The following is a 19,635-nucleotide window of genomic DNA, read 5'->3' on the forward strand; positions in this document are numbered from 1 at the left end:
TCCCGTTTTCTATGGTTTCCTCTACGTTTCAGCCATGAACCAAATTACCTAACAATTTCTACGTTTCATTTCAGCTCAAGTTCGTGTTCATTTCCCTGGCTTTCGCCAGGTATTTCGACACTGCACGCCTCACCTAACTGTCGAAGCCTCCTTAACGTCACCGAACGAAACGCACAAGACGGTCTGCTGAAGCGTCAGCAACAGCCGCCGTGAAACAGTTTTTTTTTTCTGCGCATCTCACACCATGTCAACAGTGCGTCGAGGAACGGCAGCTGCACAGCATGGACGTACATACGCTGCGGTTCGCGCTGGCTCATTCAGCTGCTTCGGGCCAAATTAGCAGCGGCTTCAGGCGAGCACTGGGGCACCGAATAGAGCCTAACGAACCAACCCGCGCTGCGCCGCCGCGGCGAGCAGTAAGATGCTCTCCGCATGCAGTGCCTCATGCGCGTCGCAGCGCTATTGTGCACCTTCGCAAGTTGCGAACAAGCAGCGTAGAAGTGCGGACGCATTTCAGGGCACATATGCGGAGTGAGTAGGCGGCAGTGCTTCTTGCTATTTGACGAAGAGTCATTCGTCCGACGACGTACTTCTAGCGTATCGGCGTCAAACTTAGTTTGAGTTAGCGCTAAGTTGGGTGCGGGAATATAGCCCAGGTGCGGTTGCGGCATCAACTGCAGGGACGCCAAAGGGCGCTGCCCTGAAGTTTCCACGGCAACCAACAGGGATTTACATGGTGTCGTATCAGATTATGAACCTCTTAATGAGCTGCCCACAAATAGACTCGGAAGAGATCGAGTGTTTCAAATCAAGCTTCCCTGACCTCATCATCATTTTTATCAGCCTGACTGCACCCACTGCAGGGCAAAGGCCTCTCCCATGTGTCTCCAGTTAACACGGTGCTTTGCTAGCAGCGGCCACCGTACCCCCGCTAACTTCTTAATCTCATCCGCACACCTAACTTTCTGCCACCCCCTACTACGCTTGCCTTCTCTTGAAATCCACTCCGTTACCCTTAAAGGGCCAGCGGTTGTCTTGCCTTCGCATTACGTGCCCTGCCCAAGCCCATTTCTTCCTCTTGATTTCGACTAGGATGCCACTAACCCGCCTTTTTTTCTCTCACCCACTCTGTCCGCTTCCGGTCTCTTAACGTTACTCCTATCATTTTTATTTCCATGGCTCGCTGCGTTGTCCTTAACTTACGCTGAACCCTCTTCGTTAGCCTCCACTTTTCTGCCACGTAGGTGAGTACCAGTAAGATACAGTTGTTGTATATGCTTTTCTCTTGAGGGATATTGGTAACCTGCTATTCATGATCTGAGAGAACCTAACATATGCGCTCCACTCCATTCTTATCCTTCTAGTTATTTCCCTGTCATGATCCGGAGAAGTTGTTACTACCTGCCCTAAATAGACGTATTCCTTTACCACTTCCAGCACGTCGCTTCCAGTTGTGAACTGATGTTCCTTTGCTAGACTGTTGAACATTACTTTGGTTTTCTGCATGTTAATTTCAAGACCCACCGTGCCTGTCTAATTCATTGCTCATGATTTGCAGTTCAACTCCTGAATGACTTAGCAAGGCAATATCATCAGCGAATCGCAGATTATTTAGGTATTCTCCATTAACTTTTATCCCGAGCTGTTCCCAATCCAGGCCTCGCAATATATCCAATAAACAGGCGGTGAATAGCATTGGCGAGATCGTGTCTCCTTGCCTGACGCCTTTCCTTATGGGAATTTTACTGCCGACTTTATGGAGGACTATAGTATCTGTGCAGTTCCAATATATATTTTCCAGTATTTTGACATAAGGCTCATCTACACCCTGATTCCGCAATGCCTGTATGACTGCTGAGGTTTCCACTGAGTCAAATGCTTTCTCGTAATCAATGAAGGCTATATATAGGGGTTGGTTATATTCTGCACATTTCTCTATCACCTGATTGATAGTGTGAATATGATCCATAGTTGAATATCCTTTACGGAAACCTGCCTGATCATTTGGTTGATTAAAGTCTGAGGTTGCCCTGACTCTATTACCGATTACCCTAGTAGATGCCTTGTAGGCAACGGACAGTAAACTGAACGGTCTGTTATTTTTCAAATCCCTGGCGTCTCCTTTCTTATGAATTAAGATTATGTTTGCGTTCTTCCAAGATGCTGGTACGGTCGAGGTTTTAAGGCATAGCGTATACAGGGGGGCTAGTTTTTCTAGCGCAATCTTCCCTGAGTTCTTCAACAGATTTGCTGTTACCTGATCCTCATCAGCTGCTTTTCCCTTTGCTCTTAATGCTTTCTTTACTTTGTCTTTCGTTACTGGCGGGATGGCGCATTGCTGTGCGCTACTGTCTCTATCATTAACGTTCTCTTACATTGGCTGCTGTATACATTTCTGTGGAACTCTTCGGCTACTTTAACTATCTTATCCATTTTGCTAATGACATTGCCCTCCTTGTATCCAAGCGCATACATCTGGTTTTTACCTATGCCTAATTTCCTCTTCACCGCTTTTAGGTTACCTCCGTTCTTTAGAGCATGCTCAATTCTCTCCTTATTAAACTTCCTTATGTCGGCTAACTTGCGCTTATTTATTAACTTTGATAGCTCTGCTAGTTCTATTCTGTCTGCAGGGTTAGACGCCCTCATGCTTTGACGTTTCTTATTCACATCTTTCGCCTCCTGAGATAGCTTGCCGGTATCCAGTCGAACCGTCCTACCGCTTACTTCTACTGCGCAGTCCGTAATGATAGCTGTCAAATCACCGTTCATTGTAAAAACATTAAGATCGTCTTCCTCAATTAAAGCTGAATATCTGTTCTGCAGCGATATCCTGAATTCCTCTGTTTTCAGCCATTTCGTCTCTTGGCGTCATACTTGGGCGGAAGGGATGGCAGGGCACAACCAATTTTAATGACAGTCTTGGATTCAAGAAAACGAATCTATGCCGCCATTTCGTCCCCTGTTGTCATACTCACATAGTTCCACCTCTATCCACCATCTTGGACCGCGACGTCATCATTGTCATGCAACAGGTGGTTGTTTTTTCTACAATGTTATTGTAGATGGCGCTGCAAGTCTCAATGCGAGATGTGCTGTTTTCTAGTTGCTGCCACAGATGGCGCTCTAATCTCACGGTGGCAGCAGTCCCCACGAAATCTCGAAACGTGATGAGTAAAACTTCCTCCTCTTGTGCCAGCGCACTTCAATTGCGGCATTGGAGCAGGGGGACACCAGACGACGTCCCAGTCCATATGACAGTCGAGCGCTTCGAAGCAACAAGTGGCCACTGAGCAATAGCAATGTTTGCTGTGTTTGTAAATGAGTGGCAAATGAATGTGCAAGGACTCTTAAAAAATATCTAGTAAAGCGTACGAAAAACAATTCAGTATATTATTCTTGTCGTGCAGTACGTTTTGTGCGTTCACATTAATATTTCACAAAAACGAAACTAAAACGTGTGGTCGTATCAGGAGAATCATAGAAAAAAGCGTTGGTTCCGAATGCACGGATGAGAGGTTAACATGTAGGCGACGGACGTTGACCCTTAAGTGACGCCCGTCTCTTGGACGCCAGCTTTAATGGCGTCTGTTCGAAACACTCGATACGTGCATAAAGAGAGATTTCAAGGCACTGAGAAGAGGGGAAGAACCGCCGCCGCCCTGGGCGCCTGGGAATCAAAACACCCGAGGCGGGAGTCGGCGGCGCGTGACCAAGTGCGGGTGCTCGCCTGTTCTTCTGAAGGTAGAGGAACTTGAGCGAGGCTCCGAATCCCGCGAAGGCGTCGCCCGGTATGGCTGTGATGTTGTTTCCCCGAAGGTCGAGCTCGCGCAGAGCGGTCAGGTTCTGCAGGGCTTCGCTGGGCACCGCGGCCAGGTTGTTGTAGCCGAGCTTCAGCCACTCCATGGTCGCTGCGAGAAGCAAAGCACAGGCACCGTCGTGACAGCGATGATGGCAGCACGAGAAAAGTAGCGCTGTTGTCACATCTCTTGAACCAGACGGACTGTCTGAGCGATCCGATTTTATTTCTGGCCTGTTGAACATGAGTTAGCGCGTTTGGTAATTGCCAACAACGGTTCATGACCACGTTTACACGCCAGGAGAAAGCAGCATGCGGCGCTTATCATCAGGCTGGAAAAGATGAGCTTTGATAGCAGGTGTTCATGACAACTTGGATTCACCTGGTGAGGGCACATATGTCGAAGTTTCGTAGACTTCTCCGCAAGTTCCCATCTATCATTCTCGCCATGGCTTTCTTTCTGCGATATAACTCTCTCTCTCTCAGGCCTAATGCAGCGGCACTACAATAAGACGAGGAGAGACTTCATTAAGCCAGGGTGGACGCAGCTTTCAGATTTACGCTCACTGCCGGTGCACACGTGTTAGCTGCAGGCAGGTATGAAGTTTCGGCGTACGCTCTAGCCGAGATAGTCCGCGTTGACATGGGACAAAACGCTGCCTGAATAAGGTCACAGAAAAACGTAAAAAAATCGTTACCCCACAAATGTTCAAAGAACCAATGCGAACACGAGAAAGGAGGAACCGCAGACGAGGAGAAAGCCCTGAACACTGCCACAAGCACATAGCGCTACAGTGTTCTAGAATACTGCATCTCCAGTAAACCGGCCAGAAGTACAGCGTGCAGGTAAACTGGAGGTTTGGTGCTGGGCGCGCACTGAGAATGTTGATTTTGCGATTAACGAAAACCTTCTATTTTATTCCTAAAAAAAAACACTCGCAGTTTTTCTTCCAACGGAACGCATAAGGTATCTACGCAAACAAACAGGTACGCAGGAAAGAATAGACGGGACGAGACGCTGGTTCCAACGTCCCTGTTTGTTTGCGCGGTTACATCATGCACTCCACTTCGAGTCATCAAATGGCCCACCTGCCTGTGTTAAGTCTTCCAGTGCTACCGAGCATACGTCTAGTACCGGATCTAGCCACAAGCGCAGGCGGTGACTCTCATTGTGACGGTAGTGTCCGCCATCATAGTCGCATGCCGTCTAGCGTCACGTTAGTCAGGATGCAAACCGAGCGACAAAAAAAAAAGAAAACAACAGACAAGCTTGCGGTTGTGAATGCATAATCAACTTGCTTTGATAAAATAGAAACGAAGCTTCTGTAGAACACGACTGAGTTGCAGCATGAAAAGTGGCCCAAGGGATGCGCGTGGGACATCTGCACGCCCGCTTGGACATATAGGGCGATAAGAACGGGGAAGTTACGAAGCAAGGAAAAAAAAGCAGTCTCAATGTGACACCTCAATCGCGCCTGGACGGAAGTGGGAATAGATTATACGAAAAACGGAAGAGAGAGAGATAGGTCTGTTGTCGAATATGTTAGACGAAGTTCGCCCAGCTTGCCCACGCGAAGATAAGATGAGACGCTGCCCCATAATTGCCTCGAGAGGCCGAACAAAAGAGCCTCGCTCTGCAGCGCAATGGGCGCGTTCTCCCTCTTCTAATTACCGCGATGATTGAGAATTCACGTGCGAGGCCTTTTAATCACGCACTTACTGGCTGTAGAGCACTCGAGCGTTTATCCGGCTACTTGTCTTCCCAGTGCGACTGAACAAGCGCTTGAGGAAAGAGAAAAGTCAGGACTAATTAGGGTTCCCCATTAATTATGCTCTTATACCCCTGCTCTCTTTCTCTTTTTCAGGTGCCGACTTAACGGTGCGAAACAAATGGAGCAGTTTTGTTCAGCCACACAGTGGTACGCCGAAATGAAAAAAAAAAAGTAGGTCGCCTAATCTCTCACTCACAATGAGCGTGGGTCGCTTACGAAATAAACAAGGCTTCCGAGCGATGAACAGTGATGGGTGTTGCGCGCTGAAAAAGTTCGCGCGGTGAGTCAGACCTATGAATGACCAGTTGAGCCTCGCACTCCGTGGCCCGTAGAAGCAAGAAAGATGACGCTCGTGCATCATTTTGTGAGGCTTACTAGAACGAAAACTAAAGCGGCCTGCATGCCTGTTCGTGTGTTGACTCAAATCGATTACATCTATTTCTCGCCGCCTAATTGTCACTGCGCTGTATAGACATTAGGCTAGCAACTTTTTTTTAAGTAGTTTAAGGGTTGGAACCTCGCAACCGTTTAGCCTAGCCGTGCTTGTTCGAGTTAACGATGAATCATTATGGAAAGGATGCTACTTACGCAGTTGTACGATGGCGGTAAATCGAAAGCGATCGTTAAAGAAGACGGTGGTCTAGAAAAAAAATGGAAATAACGAAGTCTAACTGTGCGAGCGGCGATGTTCCGTGGCTTTGTGGTCTACGTGGCGTGGTAGTCAGAGCCGGTCGATACCAAACTAATGATTAACTCACTCCGCAAAGGATCCCACTACGGCTGCCGCAATGGTAACAGGCTGGTTTGTAAAAACACCAGGTTGTATATATGAACAGAAATACTCTATGGTAATAAAAGCATCGCTTTCTTGTGAGTTTTGGCTTCTGAAAATGAGCCTTGTGCACGGAAACGTCTGGGTTGGGGTTAGGTTTGGTTGGTACGTCATGCGAATGGCAGCTGACGAGGTGCTGCGAACTGTTTTGTTGTGGTTTCGCCTTTCAGCAGAGATAGAAGTTGTCCATGTGGCTTGTGATACGCAGGGGAAAAAGCGAAATGGACTTAAGAATAAAAGAGATAATGCCCACCTTTACACGCTCGGGCTAAATCGGTGCCCATTCATGTAAATTAGTGAGGGAACCCAGTGGACACGGAACGCTGTGCTGGCGAGCCGCTCATTATTTGCACCAAAGACACACAAAAGTGTTTTTAAACTCTGACCAATCACACAGAATGAAACCGAGAAGAGCAAACCGCATTACATTGACATGCAGTGAAACGTGGCTTACTAATACAAGCATTTGAAGCCACAGCGCAAAGTTCATCACTGCAAGACGTGTGTGAGTTGCAGTTGTGTAAGGAATAAAGAAAGCAGTATTTATAACTCCGTCATGTGTTTTCATAAATCACTTAGAAGTGCTCTTGCAGTCGAGCGGATTCTTCGTTAAATGCGCGCAATGCTCTTAGGTTCGAGCACGGGTAGTTTACGTCGCCTGCGTCACAGTGGCAGACTTGACTGTCCGCTCAGAACTTGGGTAAAATGATTTACGATGAAAGCAAGAAAGACGCGAAAAAGTTTTATTCAGTGTTTCATTGATGCGAGCTAGTTTCGATGATTGGACGTGCCGCAGCACATGCTTCGAGACACTTTGTATTGGATGGGCACCCATTTCTTTTTATCGCGCTTCCAAACCTCAGTGTGCAGCCTGAGAGACGTGTTCCTCACCGTGCACCCCCAGGAAGGCGTCCGGGTGGATGTCGAGCAGTCCGTTCCGCTCCAGCTCGAGCGACACGAGCGACCCGAGGCGGGCGAAGGCGGCCTCCGGCAGCGCCTGTATCTGGTTGTCGGCCAGGTTGAGGATGTCCAGGACGCCCCCTTCGAGCGGGAACCGGTCGGGCCGCAGCTCGCCGATGCAGTTCTCGTGCAGCAGGAGCTGCTGCAGCACTGCCACCCCCTGCAGCGACTCCGAGGGCACCTGCCGAAGGGAGAAGAAACACAGGACATGGCGCTCCACTCGCTGACTGCAGCTGGGCTCTGACCTGACGTTCTTCAGACAATCAACATTGGCTTTCTCTCTCTCGCGTTGCGTGGATTTTCAATTATGCGTGCCTTCAAGCACTCGCTGGTGTCGTAATCATCACATACTGCGCACGCATTATCGTGTCTTGTTCGACTTTTATGTATTTCTTAACATGGAACAGCCAGGGAACTTTCACATTTTTTTCTCCGTTAATTTGCTTCATTTATTTTAAACTCCACTTGTGAATTTTGTTCTATTTTCATCTCTTCCTCACATGGCTAGGCGAAAAGGCGCCGGGCCTCAACTACGCTTTGCCTTTTCTCAGTAAACGATTTTTAATAATAAGCTGAAATGAGTTCTGAAGAAACACCCTCAATTTCACAACCATCTAGGCATGCACGCAAAACAAGGTGAGAAAGCTAGCCTTCAAACGAGCAGCGAAGCTCAGTTCTAAAATCCGCTCGTTTTTCTTGGAGCCGTTCGGAGCAACACAATACATATGGATTTCTGTGCGCAATAAACAACCAAGTGTGCTTTCGTCAGTCTGACTGCGCAATGTGAGCGCAGCTTCAAATGTTTGCCACTAATCTGTTAATTTGAGAAAATGATTGCCTTGTCAGGAGCCTAAGAACTTGCTCAACCAGAGCTGCGCTCAGAAAGCCGCATACGCTAGAACGGTGTTACGTCTCGCCTACCTACGACGCGCGGTATAGCCGGCGCGGATGCAACGGACGCCGCGGCTTCGTTCATCGCGGCCGCAACGCCTCCCGCCAAGCGCGTCCAGGCATGTTTCAGTGCCACGTGTCGTCGTGCGTGCGTGTGTGTGTGTGTGCATGTTTTGCCCACGCTTGTCAAAGCGCGGCAGCCGGGGAGAGGAGCTCCTCAACTGGGAGGCGAGGAGGTCTGACCGGCGCCGGCCTGGCGGACGCGCCCGTCACGCCTGAACATGTTCAAGCGTCGCCGTATCGGATGACTCTTCCCAAGCCGTTCCCTCTTGCCCTCGACTCCGTGGGTATAAAGCGAGCTGCCCCGGACGCCAACGAGAGACTTCGATTCCTTCCTTCGAGTAACGTGGTCGCCCTGACCGGCTGCTCTTTTGAGATGCCAGAATAAACAAGTTGTTCTGTTGCCAGTCGACTCATCCTTTGCCGGGACCTTCGAATGTTTCCAGCTTTGCCCCAGGCCGCCAGGCCAACGCTACCCTTGGGGCTTGCAACCCAGATGCAACAACTGGTTGCCAGCGGTGAGATCCCGACAACGGAGGCCAGCAGCGAAGATATGCGGTCAACTGTATGCTGAGCAGCACAACGACCATCCGGGAGCAGTGCAACGAGCCCTGTGTGATGACTGGTTGCCTGCAGCGGAACGACTGCGCTGAATTCGTGGCTGCGAGGTTTGGTGAGTGCGGGACTTTCTTCTTCTGAGTTTTGCCAGGCTTTTGTTAGTGTCAGAAACAGAGCTGGTAATTGTGGTTGTCGTTGCTGCCGGGTTAGTTTGCGGCAAGACAATAGTAGGCAGTAGAGAAAGCAGCATTCGGAGCAGCCATGGATTTGAAGTCGTTGCGCAAACCGAAATTGCTGGAGCTTGCAAGAGAGTTGGGTCTGGATGTCTCAGACAAACTCAGAAAACCAGAACTGCTAAGGGCGATTCTTGAGTTGGAGGCTGAGGATGACGAGCTGTCGGAATGCCTTGAGACCATTGAGGAGAGGGAACAAAAAGAAAAAGAGGAGCGCGAACGTAAAGAACAAAAAGAGAAAGAGGAGCGCGAACGTAAAGAGCAAAAAGAGAAAGAAGAGCGCGCTTTGGAAATGAAGCGTCTCGAGGTAGAGATGGAACGCGCTCGTAATGGAAGTCAGGCACACGGTGCAGGAGAACGGGTATCGTTCAAAATGACCGACCTGATGCGGCCGTTTAAGCTTGGAGAGGACATTGGTTTGTTCCTGGTTAACTTTGAGCGAACGTGCGAGAAGCAGGGGTTCTCTCGGGAAACGTGGCCACAGCGCTTGCTCACTTTGTTACCCGGCGAGGCGGCCGACGTAGTCGCTCGCTTGAAGAGAGAGGAGGCAGAGGATTTCGACCAAGTGAAATCGAGTCTGCTAAAAAAGTACAGGCTGTCAGCGGAGGCGTTCCGTCGGAAGTTTCGGGAAAATGAAAAAGGCAGAAATGAGTCATATACAGAGTTTGCCTACAGGCTTATGTCAAACATGCAGGAGTGGCTCAAAGAAGAGAAAGCGTTTGGTGACCACGAGAAAATTCTGCAGTGTTTCGGGCTGGAACAGTTTTATAGTCGGTTACCTGAGAACGTGCGGTACTGGGTCTTGGATAGGCCAGACGTTAGTACAGTGGCTAAAGCCGCCGAGCTAGCCGAGGAGTTTGTGACGCGTCGGGCTCGCGGAGCTAAGGACGGTCAAAAGGGTGAATTTGGCTCCAAGTCTGAGAGGCCGAAGTTCACACCCATGAGAGCATGGGGGGACACGCGTAGTGCGGATGCGAGTGAAAGCAGTCCGACCGAACGTAAGGAGACGGCGGCAGCCGAAGCCGAACGCAGAAAGCGGTTCGAGGCGAGGCAAGCGCGCGTGTGTTATACGTGCCAGAAGCCGGGTCGCTTTTCGGCGCAGTGTCCAGAAACAAAAACAAAAGTCGTGTTTTTGTCATTATGCAGCACTGACGAGAACATGAAGCTTCTCGAGCCTTACATGCGAGACTTCCTCGTGAACGGGAAAGAGTGCCGAGTGCTTCGTGATTCCGCAGCTACAATGGATGTAGTTCACCCCTCTTACGTAGAACCCGATATGTTCACGGGCGAGTGCGCATGGATCAAGCAAGCCGTGGAAGCTCACAGCGTGTGTCTGCCCGTAGCAAAAGTGCTCATTGAAGGACCTTTCGGAGCAATTGAGACGGAGGCAGCAGTGTCATCTATGCTGCCCCCCCCAGTACCCGTACCTATTTTCGAACCGGTCCGATCACCTCCTGCGCGAGAAGGGTCTTTTGTTTGGTGAGGCTAGCGTTCAGGCCTTAACCAGATCGAGAGTTCGGGAGCTCGCTGCAAAGGCGGTAGTTGCGGGGCCGACGTTGTCGAGCAATGAGAAAGGGTCGGAGGCGCAGCAAGCTGATACTCAGAGCACGTCCGAACTGAATAAAATTGAGCCTGTAGCGCTGAAGGCACCAAGTACTGAAGAGGAAACGCCCGACACGGGAAAGTTAGAAGAGCTATCTGCAGATTTGCTCATCGCGCCTACGTCCGATGGACTTAATGGGTTGCTAAAAGTCAGCCGGTCGGCTTTGATAGCCGAGCAAAAAAAGGATGGCAGCCTAGAAAACATGCGCTGCAATGTCAAGGAAGGTATCGCCAAGAAAAATGTTCGTTTTGTGGAAAGAGGTGGGGTCTTGTACCGGAAGTATCTAGACCGCAGGGGAGTCGAGTTCGATCAGCTGATCGTGCCTCAGTGCTACCGTCAGGATCTGTTGCGCTTGTCGCATGGCGGTTCGTGGTCCGGACACCTAGGAGTTAAGAAGACTAAGGACCGTCTCTTGCAAGAGTACTATTGGCCAGGGTGTTTTCGTGACGTAGAACACTTTGTGAGGACATGTGACACCTGTCAGCGGGTTGGCAAACCAGGGGACAAATCGAGGGCGCCGTTGAAGTTGGTACCTATCATTACGGAGCCTTTTAGACGGCTCGTTATTGATACAGTGGGACCTCTGCCGGTAACAGCCACGGGGTACAGACACATTTTGACTGTGATCTGCCCAGCGACAAAGTTCCCTGAAGCAGTGCCGCTTAAAGAACTCAGCTCAGTTGAGATAGTCAATGCACTACTGTCCATATTTGCGCGAGTTGGTTTTCCTGCGGAAATCCAGTCAGATCAGGGCACAGTGTTTACCAGCGCTTTGACGACAGCCTTTCTCGAACGGTGTGGGGTAAAGCTGTTACACAGCTCAGTGTACCACCCACAGTCGAATTCCGTTGAGAAGCTCCACTCCGTCATGAAGCGCGTGTTGAGAGCATTGTGTTTTGAGCAACAAAGTGATTGGGAGCTGTGTCTGCCTGGGGTGATGTTTGCATTAAGGACCGCGCCGCATGCGGCTACGGGGTTTTCGCCAGCTGAGCTGGTGTACGGTCGCTCGCTGCGGTCTCCGCTTCGCATGCTTCGAGACTCGTGGGAAGGCAGGGGCGACGACCCAGTCGTGGTCGAGTACGTTCTTAGTCTCCTCGAACGCTTAAGAAGGGCACAGGAGTTGTCAGGTGAAGCAATGGCAAAGGCCCAGCTGAGGGCCAAGGTTTATTATGATCGGACAGCCAGGGCCCGTCGTTTTGAGGAGGGCGATGAGGTAATGGTATTGCGCACATCGCTAAAAAACAAACTCGACGTGCAGTGGGAGGGCCCAGCACGGATTGTTCAAAAACTGTCTGATGTTAACTACGTGGTGAGCCTGCCAGGAAAGCGGAAAGCACAGCAAGTTTACCACTGTAATCTGCTCAAACCCTATAGACAACGGGAAGCAGTGGTGTGTATGATGGTAAACGTTCCCGAAGAGCTTCCGGTCGAGCTTCCGGGACTAGGCTCAGTGACGAACAGGGAAGACACTGATCAGGTCATTAGTGACTTAATCATTAAAGCACCGCTGTCAGCTGAGCAGAGAACCGAACTACACCAACTCTTACAAGAGTTTCAAGGTCAGTTCTCTGAGAGGCCTGGTAGGACTTCTGTCCTTACTCATGATATAGAACTTACCTCGCCAGAGCCAGTACGATCCAAGGCGTACCGGGTGTCACCCCGCCAGCGCGATATTATGGAGGCTGAGGTAAAGAAAATGCTACAGCTCGGTGTTATTGAGGCGGGTGAGAGTGATTATACCTCCCCTTTGATTTTAGTTGAGGTACCGGGCAAGGAACCTCGTCCTTGCGTCGACTACCGCAGGCTTAATTCTATCACTAAGGATCAAATTTATCCGATCCCTAACATCGAGGAGCGCCTTGAGAAAGTTAGTAGCGCTCAGTTTATTTCCACCCTAGATCTTGTCAGGGGTTATTGGCAGGTTCCACTTACAGAAGAGGCTAGTAGGTATGCGGCGTTCATTTCACCAATGGGAACATTCCGTCCTAAAGTTTTGAGTTTTGGTTTGAAGAACGCGCCATACTGCTTTTCAAGCCTCATGGACAAAGTGTTGCGGGGACAGGAAGAATTTGCTTTACCGTATTTAGACGACGTAGCGATATTCTCCGCATCCTGGTCTGAGCATATGGCACACTTGCGGGCAGTGCTAACCCGCCTGCGCGAAGCGGGCTTGACAGTCAAGGCTCCCAAGTGCCAATTAGCACAGGCCGAGGTTGTCTACCTCGGTCACGTGATTGGACAGGGTCGTCGCCGCCCCTCTGAAATAAAGGTGGCCGCTGTACGAGACTTCCCGCAACCGCGCACGAAGACCGATATTCGGTCGTTCTTAGGTGTCGCCGGCTACTATCAGAGGTACATCCCCAGGTACCCCGATATCGCGGCTCCCCTGACGGATGCTCTAAGAAAAACAGAGCCCCAAACAGTCGTCTGGAGCGAGACAAAGGAAAGAGCTTTTAGTGCCCTAAAGAGCGCCCTAACAAGCCAGCCTGTGCTACGATCGCCAGACTATACAAAAGGGTTCGTTGTTCAGTGCGATGCTAGTGAGCGAGGCATGGGCGTTGTACTGTGCCAAAGGGACAATGGAGAAGTGGAACACCCCGTCCTGTATGCTAGTCGTAAGCTGACCTGTCGTGAGCAGGCGTACAGCGCCACCGAGAAAGAGTGTGCGTGTCTCGTGTGGGCCGTTCAGAAATTGTCATGCTACCTAGCCGGCTCGAGGTTTATCATTGAGACGGATCACTGCCCTCTCCAATGGCTGCAGACCATATCTCCCAAAAATGGCCGCCTCCTGCGCTGGAGCCTCGCTTTGCAACAATATTCCTTTGAGGTGCGTTACAAAAAGGGGAGTCTCAACGGTAACGCCGATGGCTTAAGTCGAAGCCCCTAACGTAGGAATCCGCCTCAAAGTTGTTGGTTACTGATGTTTTCTTCCTGAGGCAGGATTTTTAACATATTGCTTTTGTTTAGTGTTTCAAAGTGATTATGTGCTTTCTAGTGCAATTTTCCAATTTGTGGACGCGTTCTGAGTGCTGCTTGACTACTGTAAGGAACTAGGCAGTAGTATAAAAGGGGAAAGAGCCTGGCAGAGCTTAGTGAGGGTTGTCTCGTGCTTGCTGACTGAGCGGTTGCGTTTCGGCGTAGTTCTAACGCTTGCTGGGAACGAGCACAAAAATGGCAACTCTCCCGAAGTGACTTTACAGTGTCCTATGTGATCCTGAACCCGAGAACGAGGCCTTCTCTGTGCGCTGCGCTCAAGCAACGTCGAGGGACGATCGGTTTCGATTACGAGCATCATCGAGCGACATCCCTCTGGACAGCGGATGCAGTCCCCTGACCATCGGGATCTCCTTCTCCCGGCGGGGCGGTCTGTTACGTCTCGCCTACCTACGACGCGCGGTATAGCCGGCGCGGATGCAACGGACGCCGCGGCTTCGTTCATCGCGGCCGCAACGCCTCCCGCCAAGTGCGTCCAGGCATGTTTCAGTGCCACGTGTCGTCGTGCGTGCGTGTGTGTGTGTGTGCATGTTTTGCCCACGCTTGTCAAAGCGCGGCAGCCGGGGAGAGGAGCTCCTCAACTGGGAGGCGAGGAGGTCTGACCGGCGCCGGCCTGGCGGACGCGCCCGTCACGCCTGAACATGTTCGTCGCCGTATCGGATGACTCTTCCCAAGCCGTTCCCTCTTGCCCTCGACTCCGTGGGTATAAAGCGAGCTGCCCCGGACGCCAACGAGAGACTTCGATTCCTTCCTTCGAGTAACGTGGTCGCCCTGACCGGCTGCTCTTTTGAGATGCCAGAATAAACAAGTTGTTCTGTTGCCAGTCGACTCATCCTTTGCCGGGACCTTCGAATGTTTCCAGCTTTGCCCCAGGCCGCCAGGCCAACGCTACCCTTGGGGCTTGCAACCCAGATGCAACAACGGGAAATTATGGTCGTCGGCCATTGCTCATTCAAACACATGAAGGACAGCTGCTCGAAAACTTGACTACAAGAGTGAAAGTTTTCTGTTGATGAAAGGCTCATCCGATATGCTCCGTACGCTTTGTGTTCGGCAATGTTTCGTAGCCTCGTCAATTCAATGTTTTTTTTTAGGAAATATTCCGTAGAAAGTAGAGACGAGTTGGTAAGAAGTTCCAGGTAGGGCCTTTCACATAGGAGAAAACAAACAAACAAACAAGCATACGGAAGAGCACGAAATGTCCATAGTGCCTGTCCTCTTTTGCTATGAAGCCTCGAAAGGTAGTTCAGGTTTTAGAGGCCAGATCGGAAAGCTCTTAAGACTGGAGCGCTTTGACGGCATGCAAAACTTGCTTATGCCTCATTAAACAAACAGATCGCTTAGACAAGACCTTGATAGCTTTGTTCGGTGCCGCGAAACGCATGCGTCTGCATATATGTCAGCCACAGGTGACATAATGCGAATATTCTGCTTCATGGAAACCTGCCAATGCAGATGGCAAGATCTTATCAATGCGCATCACAAATTGTATCACTGACAATTCACAGTGCATAACGCGGATCATGTGCAATGTTGGAAATGTCCTGGTAGAATTTGAAGGCTATGGTTTGTGCGAAACGACGACGAGGAGTTTGATTGCACAGCGGCGTCACAGGCGCTGCGTCAATTTCGAAGTCATTGGCCCCAGTTTATTTCTCTGTTTGTTTGTTAGGTTGTACCTCACAGGCCCCGAAGAGCATTGGGTGAGGGGGGCATATCAAAAAGGAATATGCAGAAATAGTAAACCATAATATCGGTACAACGGACGCGGCACAAGGCAAATATACAAAAGGAACACGAAGATGATACAAACGGAGTTAAGATAAAGTTAAACACGAAAATAGAAAATAAAACAAAAAGCGAAACACGAATCTGCGAAAAAGAGGTAATCGGGGGCAACAGAAACAGATAATGCGCGCATTGCATTACACCCACTCGAGGTGGATCGGGAAGAAGTCGCCTGCCTCCGGCAATGTACGCAAACGCCTGTGCGTCACGTTATTAATCAGGGGACAGTATTTGCTGCAAAGCAACCCACTGATTCAGTCTGTGGAGCAATAGGAGCGGCCTATAAGGTGGAGGAAAGAGTGAGCGCGAGTACATGTTTCTTCTTTTTGTATTCAAGACACGACTCAAGATAGAATCGATGATTTGCAGTTTGGAAAACTCGAGAATGTGCGTGCGTGTTCAACAAAGAACTAAAGTTCGCGAAGAGGTGGAGACGACGCATAGCGGAACACTTCTGATGTCTAAGAAGACAAGTGCATTTCGAATGGTCACGTGAAGATATGTGCATTTTGTGGTACACAAGAAGAAGCGCGAGACACCTTAAAAATAACAACGCCGACGTTGCAGGGCTAAGATGTGGCACCGTATTCTGAAAATTCTGGTGAACTTTTTGGAGTGGTGTGCAAAATAAATGAAAGAACCGGGACCTTCTAGAATAAGGCGGCATCACTCTGGAATTTTTCGTTGAACTTTGAAGGTGAACTTGAATTCAACGATTGTACAACCTGATCCAATTTTGTATTAGAAAACCGGGGTACCTGTACTGGCGCCTGTGCAGCGCCAGTACTTTGTAACATATTTTTAGCAAAGTATGTCTCAATGATACAGGGCTTACTTCAAGACATACGTTTTGTTAGGGTTTTCAGATATGTCTGGTACTTTTTAGTAACGTTAAATTTAACTGAGACCGACCAGCTTACCCTCGTGGCATACCAGATTTTACACGTTTTCAGTACCTGTTCCAAGAACCTGGCTTTTACCAAACAGGTTCCGTGTTACAAGACCGTTAGGCTCCTAGATTTAAAACTGGCATTCTCACCCAGCCGACACGTGTGTTGGGAATATCTACAACCGGCCAAATCTTTAGCTAGCGTGCGCGACGGCAGGTTTTTCTGCGCCCTCACGCTTTGCCACGAAGCACGGGCTTAGTGGTGAGATTTGATATTTTCGCGAGTTTGGTTCGTCATAAGCTGCAGCAGCACGAAAAACGCTGCCGTCACGCACGCCAGCTAAACATTTCGCCGGCTGTGCCTAAGCCTAAAAAGGCGCTTTTGCGGTCTGAATCGGCACACTCAAAATTGGTGAAGCACAGCATCGCGAAATTTTCGTTTTTGAACGCTTGAAAGAAAAATTGCTCGCATGTGATGCAGCAAAATCTGGCGGTGTAGGTTGACCGCTTGAAGGCTTCCGTGTTTCCCCCTTCGGTTTGTCTGGCAGTGGGTGAATCCTTGGGAGGGAATAATAAATTAAAAAGCTTCCAGCAACGCCTGCAAGGCCAGTGGAACCGAAGATTGGAGGGGTCCGTGCCTCACTTCCACAAGACGTCATATGGGCTGAAAAAAGTGGCTAAAAATTTGGTGTGTGTTTCCTGCTCCCCGTAAACTTCCCGGCTTGTGCGCCCAATTATATGGTGGCCAGCGGGTAACTGACGCTTGAAAAACCAACCACCAGACCATGTTCACTACGCGCGCAGTGGATGCGGTCTATTATATCCCATTGTCCTGGGGCAAACTCTATACTGGCCAAATTGGAGGGTGCCAAGATGAACATCTGAGGCAGCACTGAGCAATTTTAGGCTCCGGCACGGAAATCATATTAGCGTGACGAAAGAAGAAGGCGCCGACCAAAAGAAAAGATGGGATGACGTTTCGGCTCCACCACGGGAGCCTTGTTTGTGAACAAGGCTCCCGTGGGGGAGCCGAAACGTCATCCCATCTTTTCTTTTGGTCGGCGCCTTCTTATTTCGTCATGTACCATCCCGACCAGACGGGTTTCCGTCAGACTCTAGACTTAAAGCATATTAGCCTTGCATATCAAGGACTGCCGCCACTAGCCGCCGCGGTGGCTCAGTGGTTGTGGCACTCGGCTGCTGAGCGGAAAGACGCGGGTGCGATCCCGATCGCGGCGGGAGAATTTCGACGGAGGCGAAATTCTAGAGGCCCGTGTGCTCTGCGATATGTCAGTGCACGTTTAAGAACCCCAGGTGGGTCGAAATTCCCGGAGCCCTTCACTACGGCGTCCCTCGCAGCCTGAGTCCCTTTGGGACGTTAAGCCCCGAAATCAAATCAAATCAAATCAAATCATTCTGTGGATCTGACGTTCCTTTCAGTAAATCCATGTGTGCATGCAACTCGTGGTGCGATATTTACGGCTGTAGAATGCACAAATGTAAATGCATCCATGAATTTTACGTGCGCCGAACCTGGAGAGATGTGCAACCTGTACAAGGTTAGTTAGTTAAATTCTAAGTTTCATTGCGCGAAAGCAACTAAGGCTATGATGCGCCAAACACTAAAGGTGTACAAGAGTACAAAAATGTACAAGGGTATGATGCGCCAAACCCAAAAGCTGTACAGGGTGTACAAGAATGTACAAGGGTGAGATTTATCTTGGAAGAAGGCCGTCTAGGGAAATGGTTTTGTATTTCTCGCCAATCAGATGGCGAAGTGTAGGAGTATACACAGGGTGTTTCATCAGTGGCTGTTAGTAATGCTGAAAAAAAATAGTTATCAACTAAAATGACGTTATCTTTGGCTTGGTGTTGTCACCAGTGGTGGGCATCAATATACAGCTCAGACGTGCTGTCTAAAAAGCTGTTTAACCAAAATGTATCGGTTTAATTTTTACCACTGTACAGTTAAGCGCCTTTTTGCAATTAAACACTCGTACGTCGTCATTTGTAATAGCCATATCTGTATTAATATATCTGAAAACGCAATTCTCGTCAGCGTTATAGAGAAGAATATTCCGGCTCCTTCAGCTCGAGAAACTGGAAGAAACTGGCATGCCGATTCGGTTGCCCACCTGTTCGAGCAGGTTTCCGCCCAGGTTGACGACGGTGAGGTTCCCGCCCACCCCCTGGAAGGCCATGGCGTCCAGTGTGACGATGCGGTTGCCGAACAGCGAGAGGCGGAGCAGAGACACCAGGCCGCGGAAGGCCCAGGCACCCACGCGGCGCAGCCGGTTGTAGCTCAGGTTCAGGGTCACTAGCGACCGCAGCGCCTGCAGGGAGTCCGTGGGCACCTGCCAAGTTGATAGAAGAGCATTCGGTTAACTAGCGCAGAAAGACTGGCTTCAGAAAGCTGGGCTAGTTGGTCGCTTATTCGCTGTATTTTTCAGGGTGGTATCTGCGATCGTGTGCGCCAAGCCATTAGCATGTTATTTTATTTCTGCGCCCCGCTATTCCCATTAGCACAAAGCTTCTTTTGAAGTCTATAGAGGAGCTTTTATTTGCGCACTAAGTGTCTGCAGCAGTTTCTAAAAAGCAACGTAGCAGTGTTAAGCGTACCAGAGCTTAGCCCTTTCTGTCCACCTGGAAGAAATGCGCTGTATTAGTACGATGACCTCTGATGATGCGTGCAGAGAGACAGCACAGTGCGTATGCCAGAGTATCATTTTGCTTCGTACAGTCCAATGACAGACGGAACATCGGCTGGTTTGTATAAGCTAAAAACTTGTTAACGTCATGCAGTGAGGTAGCAAGATGTGCAGTCAATAGTACGGACCTCTTTATCTCGTCATACACGATTAAAACGAGTGATGTTGCTTAATGTCTCCGGTGCGTGAAGAGAAAGATGTAATTCCGTGCGCGAATGTGCATTTAAACATACCAGAAGTGGGCTAGTAAATCACACGCTTCGCATATAGATGGTTCATTTGAACTCCGTGGCAATTAAGCCTTTTGCAAAATGGACTTCCCTCATACATTTGCCCACGCGCCTGCTTTTTATTGTTTTCGAACGCGCAAACTATAACCCAAAATTTCGTGCGACTCTAAAGCACACTTTAATCTCACTATAGAGAAAGATATCCGTCGCTAAAAGTGGTGGCAGAGCATAAATTTACGCGGAATGTGCGAATGCATCGCGCCGTGTACTACGAGCCATGGCGCGTGTTTGCCCGATAAAATTGGCAGTAACTATCCC

General features: G+C 49.7%; 1 protein-coding gene across 3 annotated transcripts in view; it reads right to left on the reverse strand.

The window, feature by feature from the left end:
* LOC144120489 (uncharacterized) overlaps positions 1 to 19,635 on the reverse strand; it is a 250,212-nt gene that overhangs the window by 27,204 nt on the left and 203,373 nt on the right. For all 3 annotated transcript variants that reach the window (XM_077652931.1, XM_077652933.1, XM_077652932.1), the window contains exons 6-8: positions 18,515 to 18,733; positions 7,295 to 7,544; positions 3,731 to 3,911 (exon numbers count right to left, since the gene is read on the reverse strand). In XM_077652931.1, coding sequence (XP_077509057.1) covers positions 3,731 to 3,911; positions 7,295 to 7,544; positions 18,515 to 18,733 — 650 coding nt within the window. The remainder of the gene's footprint in view (positions 1 to 3,730; positions 3,912 to 7,294; positions 7,545 to 18,514; positions 18,734 to 19,635) is intronic.

Source organism: Amblyomma americanum, chromosome 2 (assembly GCF_052857255.1).
Source record: "Amblyomma americanum isolate KBUSLIRL-KWMA chromosome 2, ASM5285725v1, whole genome shotgun sequence".
In the NCBI taxonomy this organism is placed as follows: Eukaryota; Metazoa; Arthropoda; class Arachnida; order Ixodida; family Ixodidae; genus Amblyomma; species Amblyomma americanum.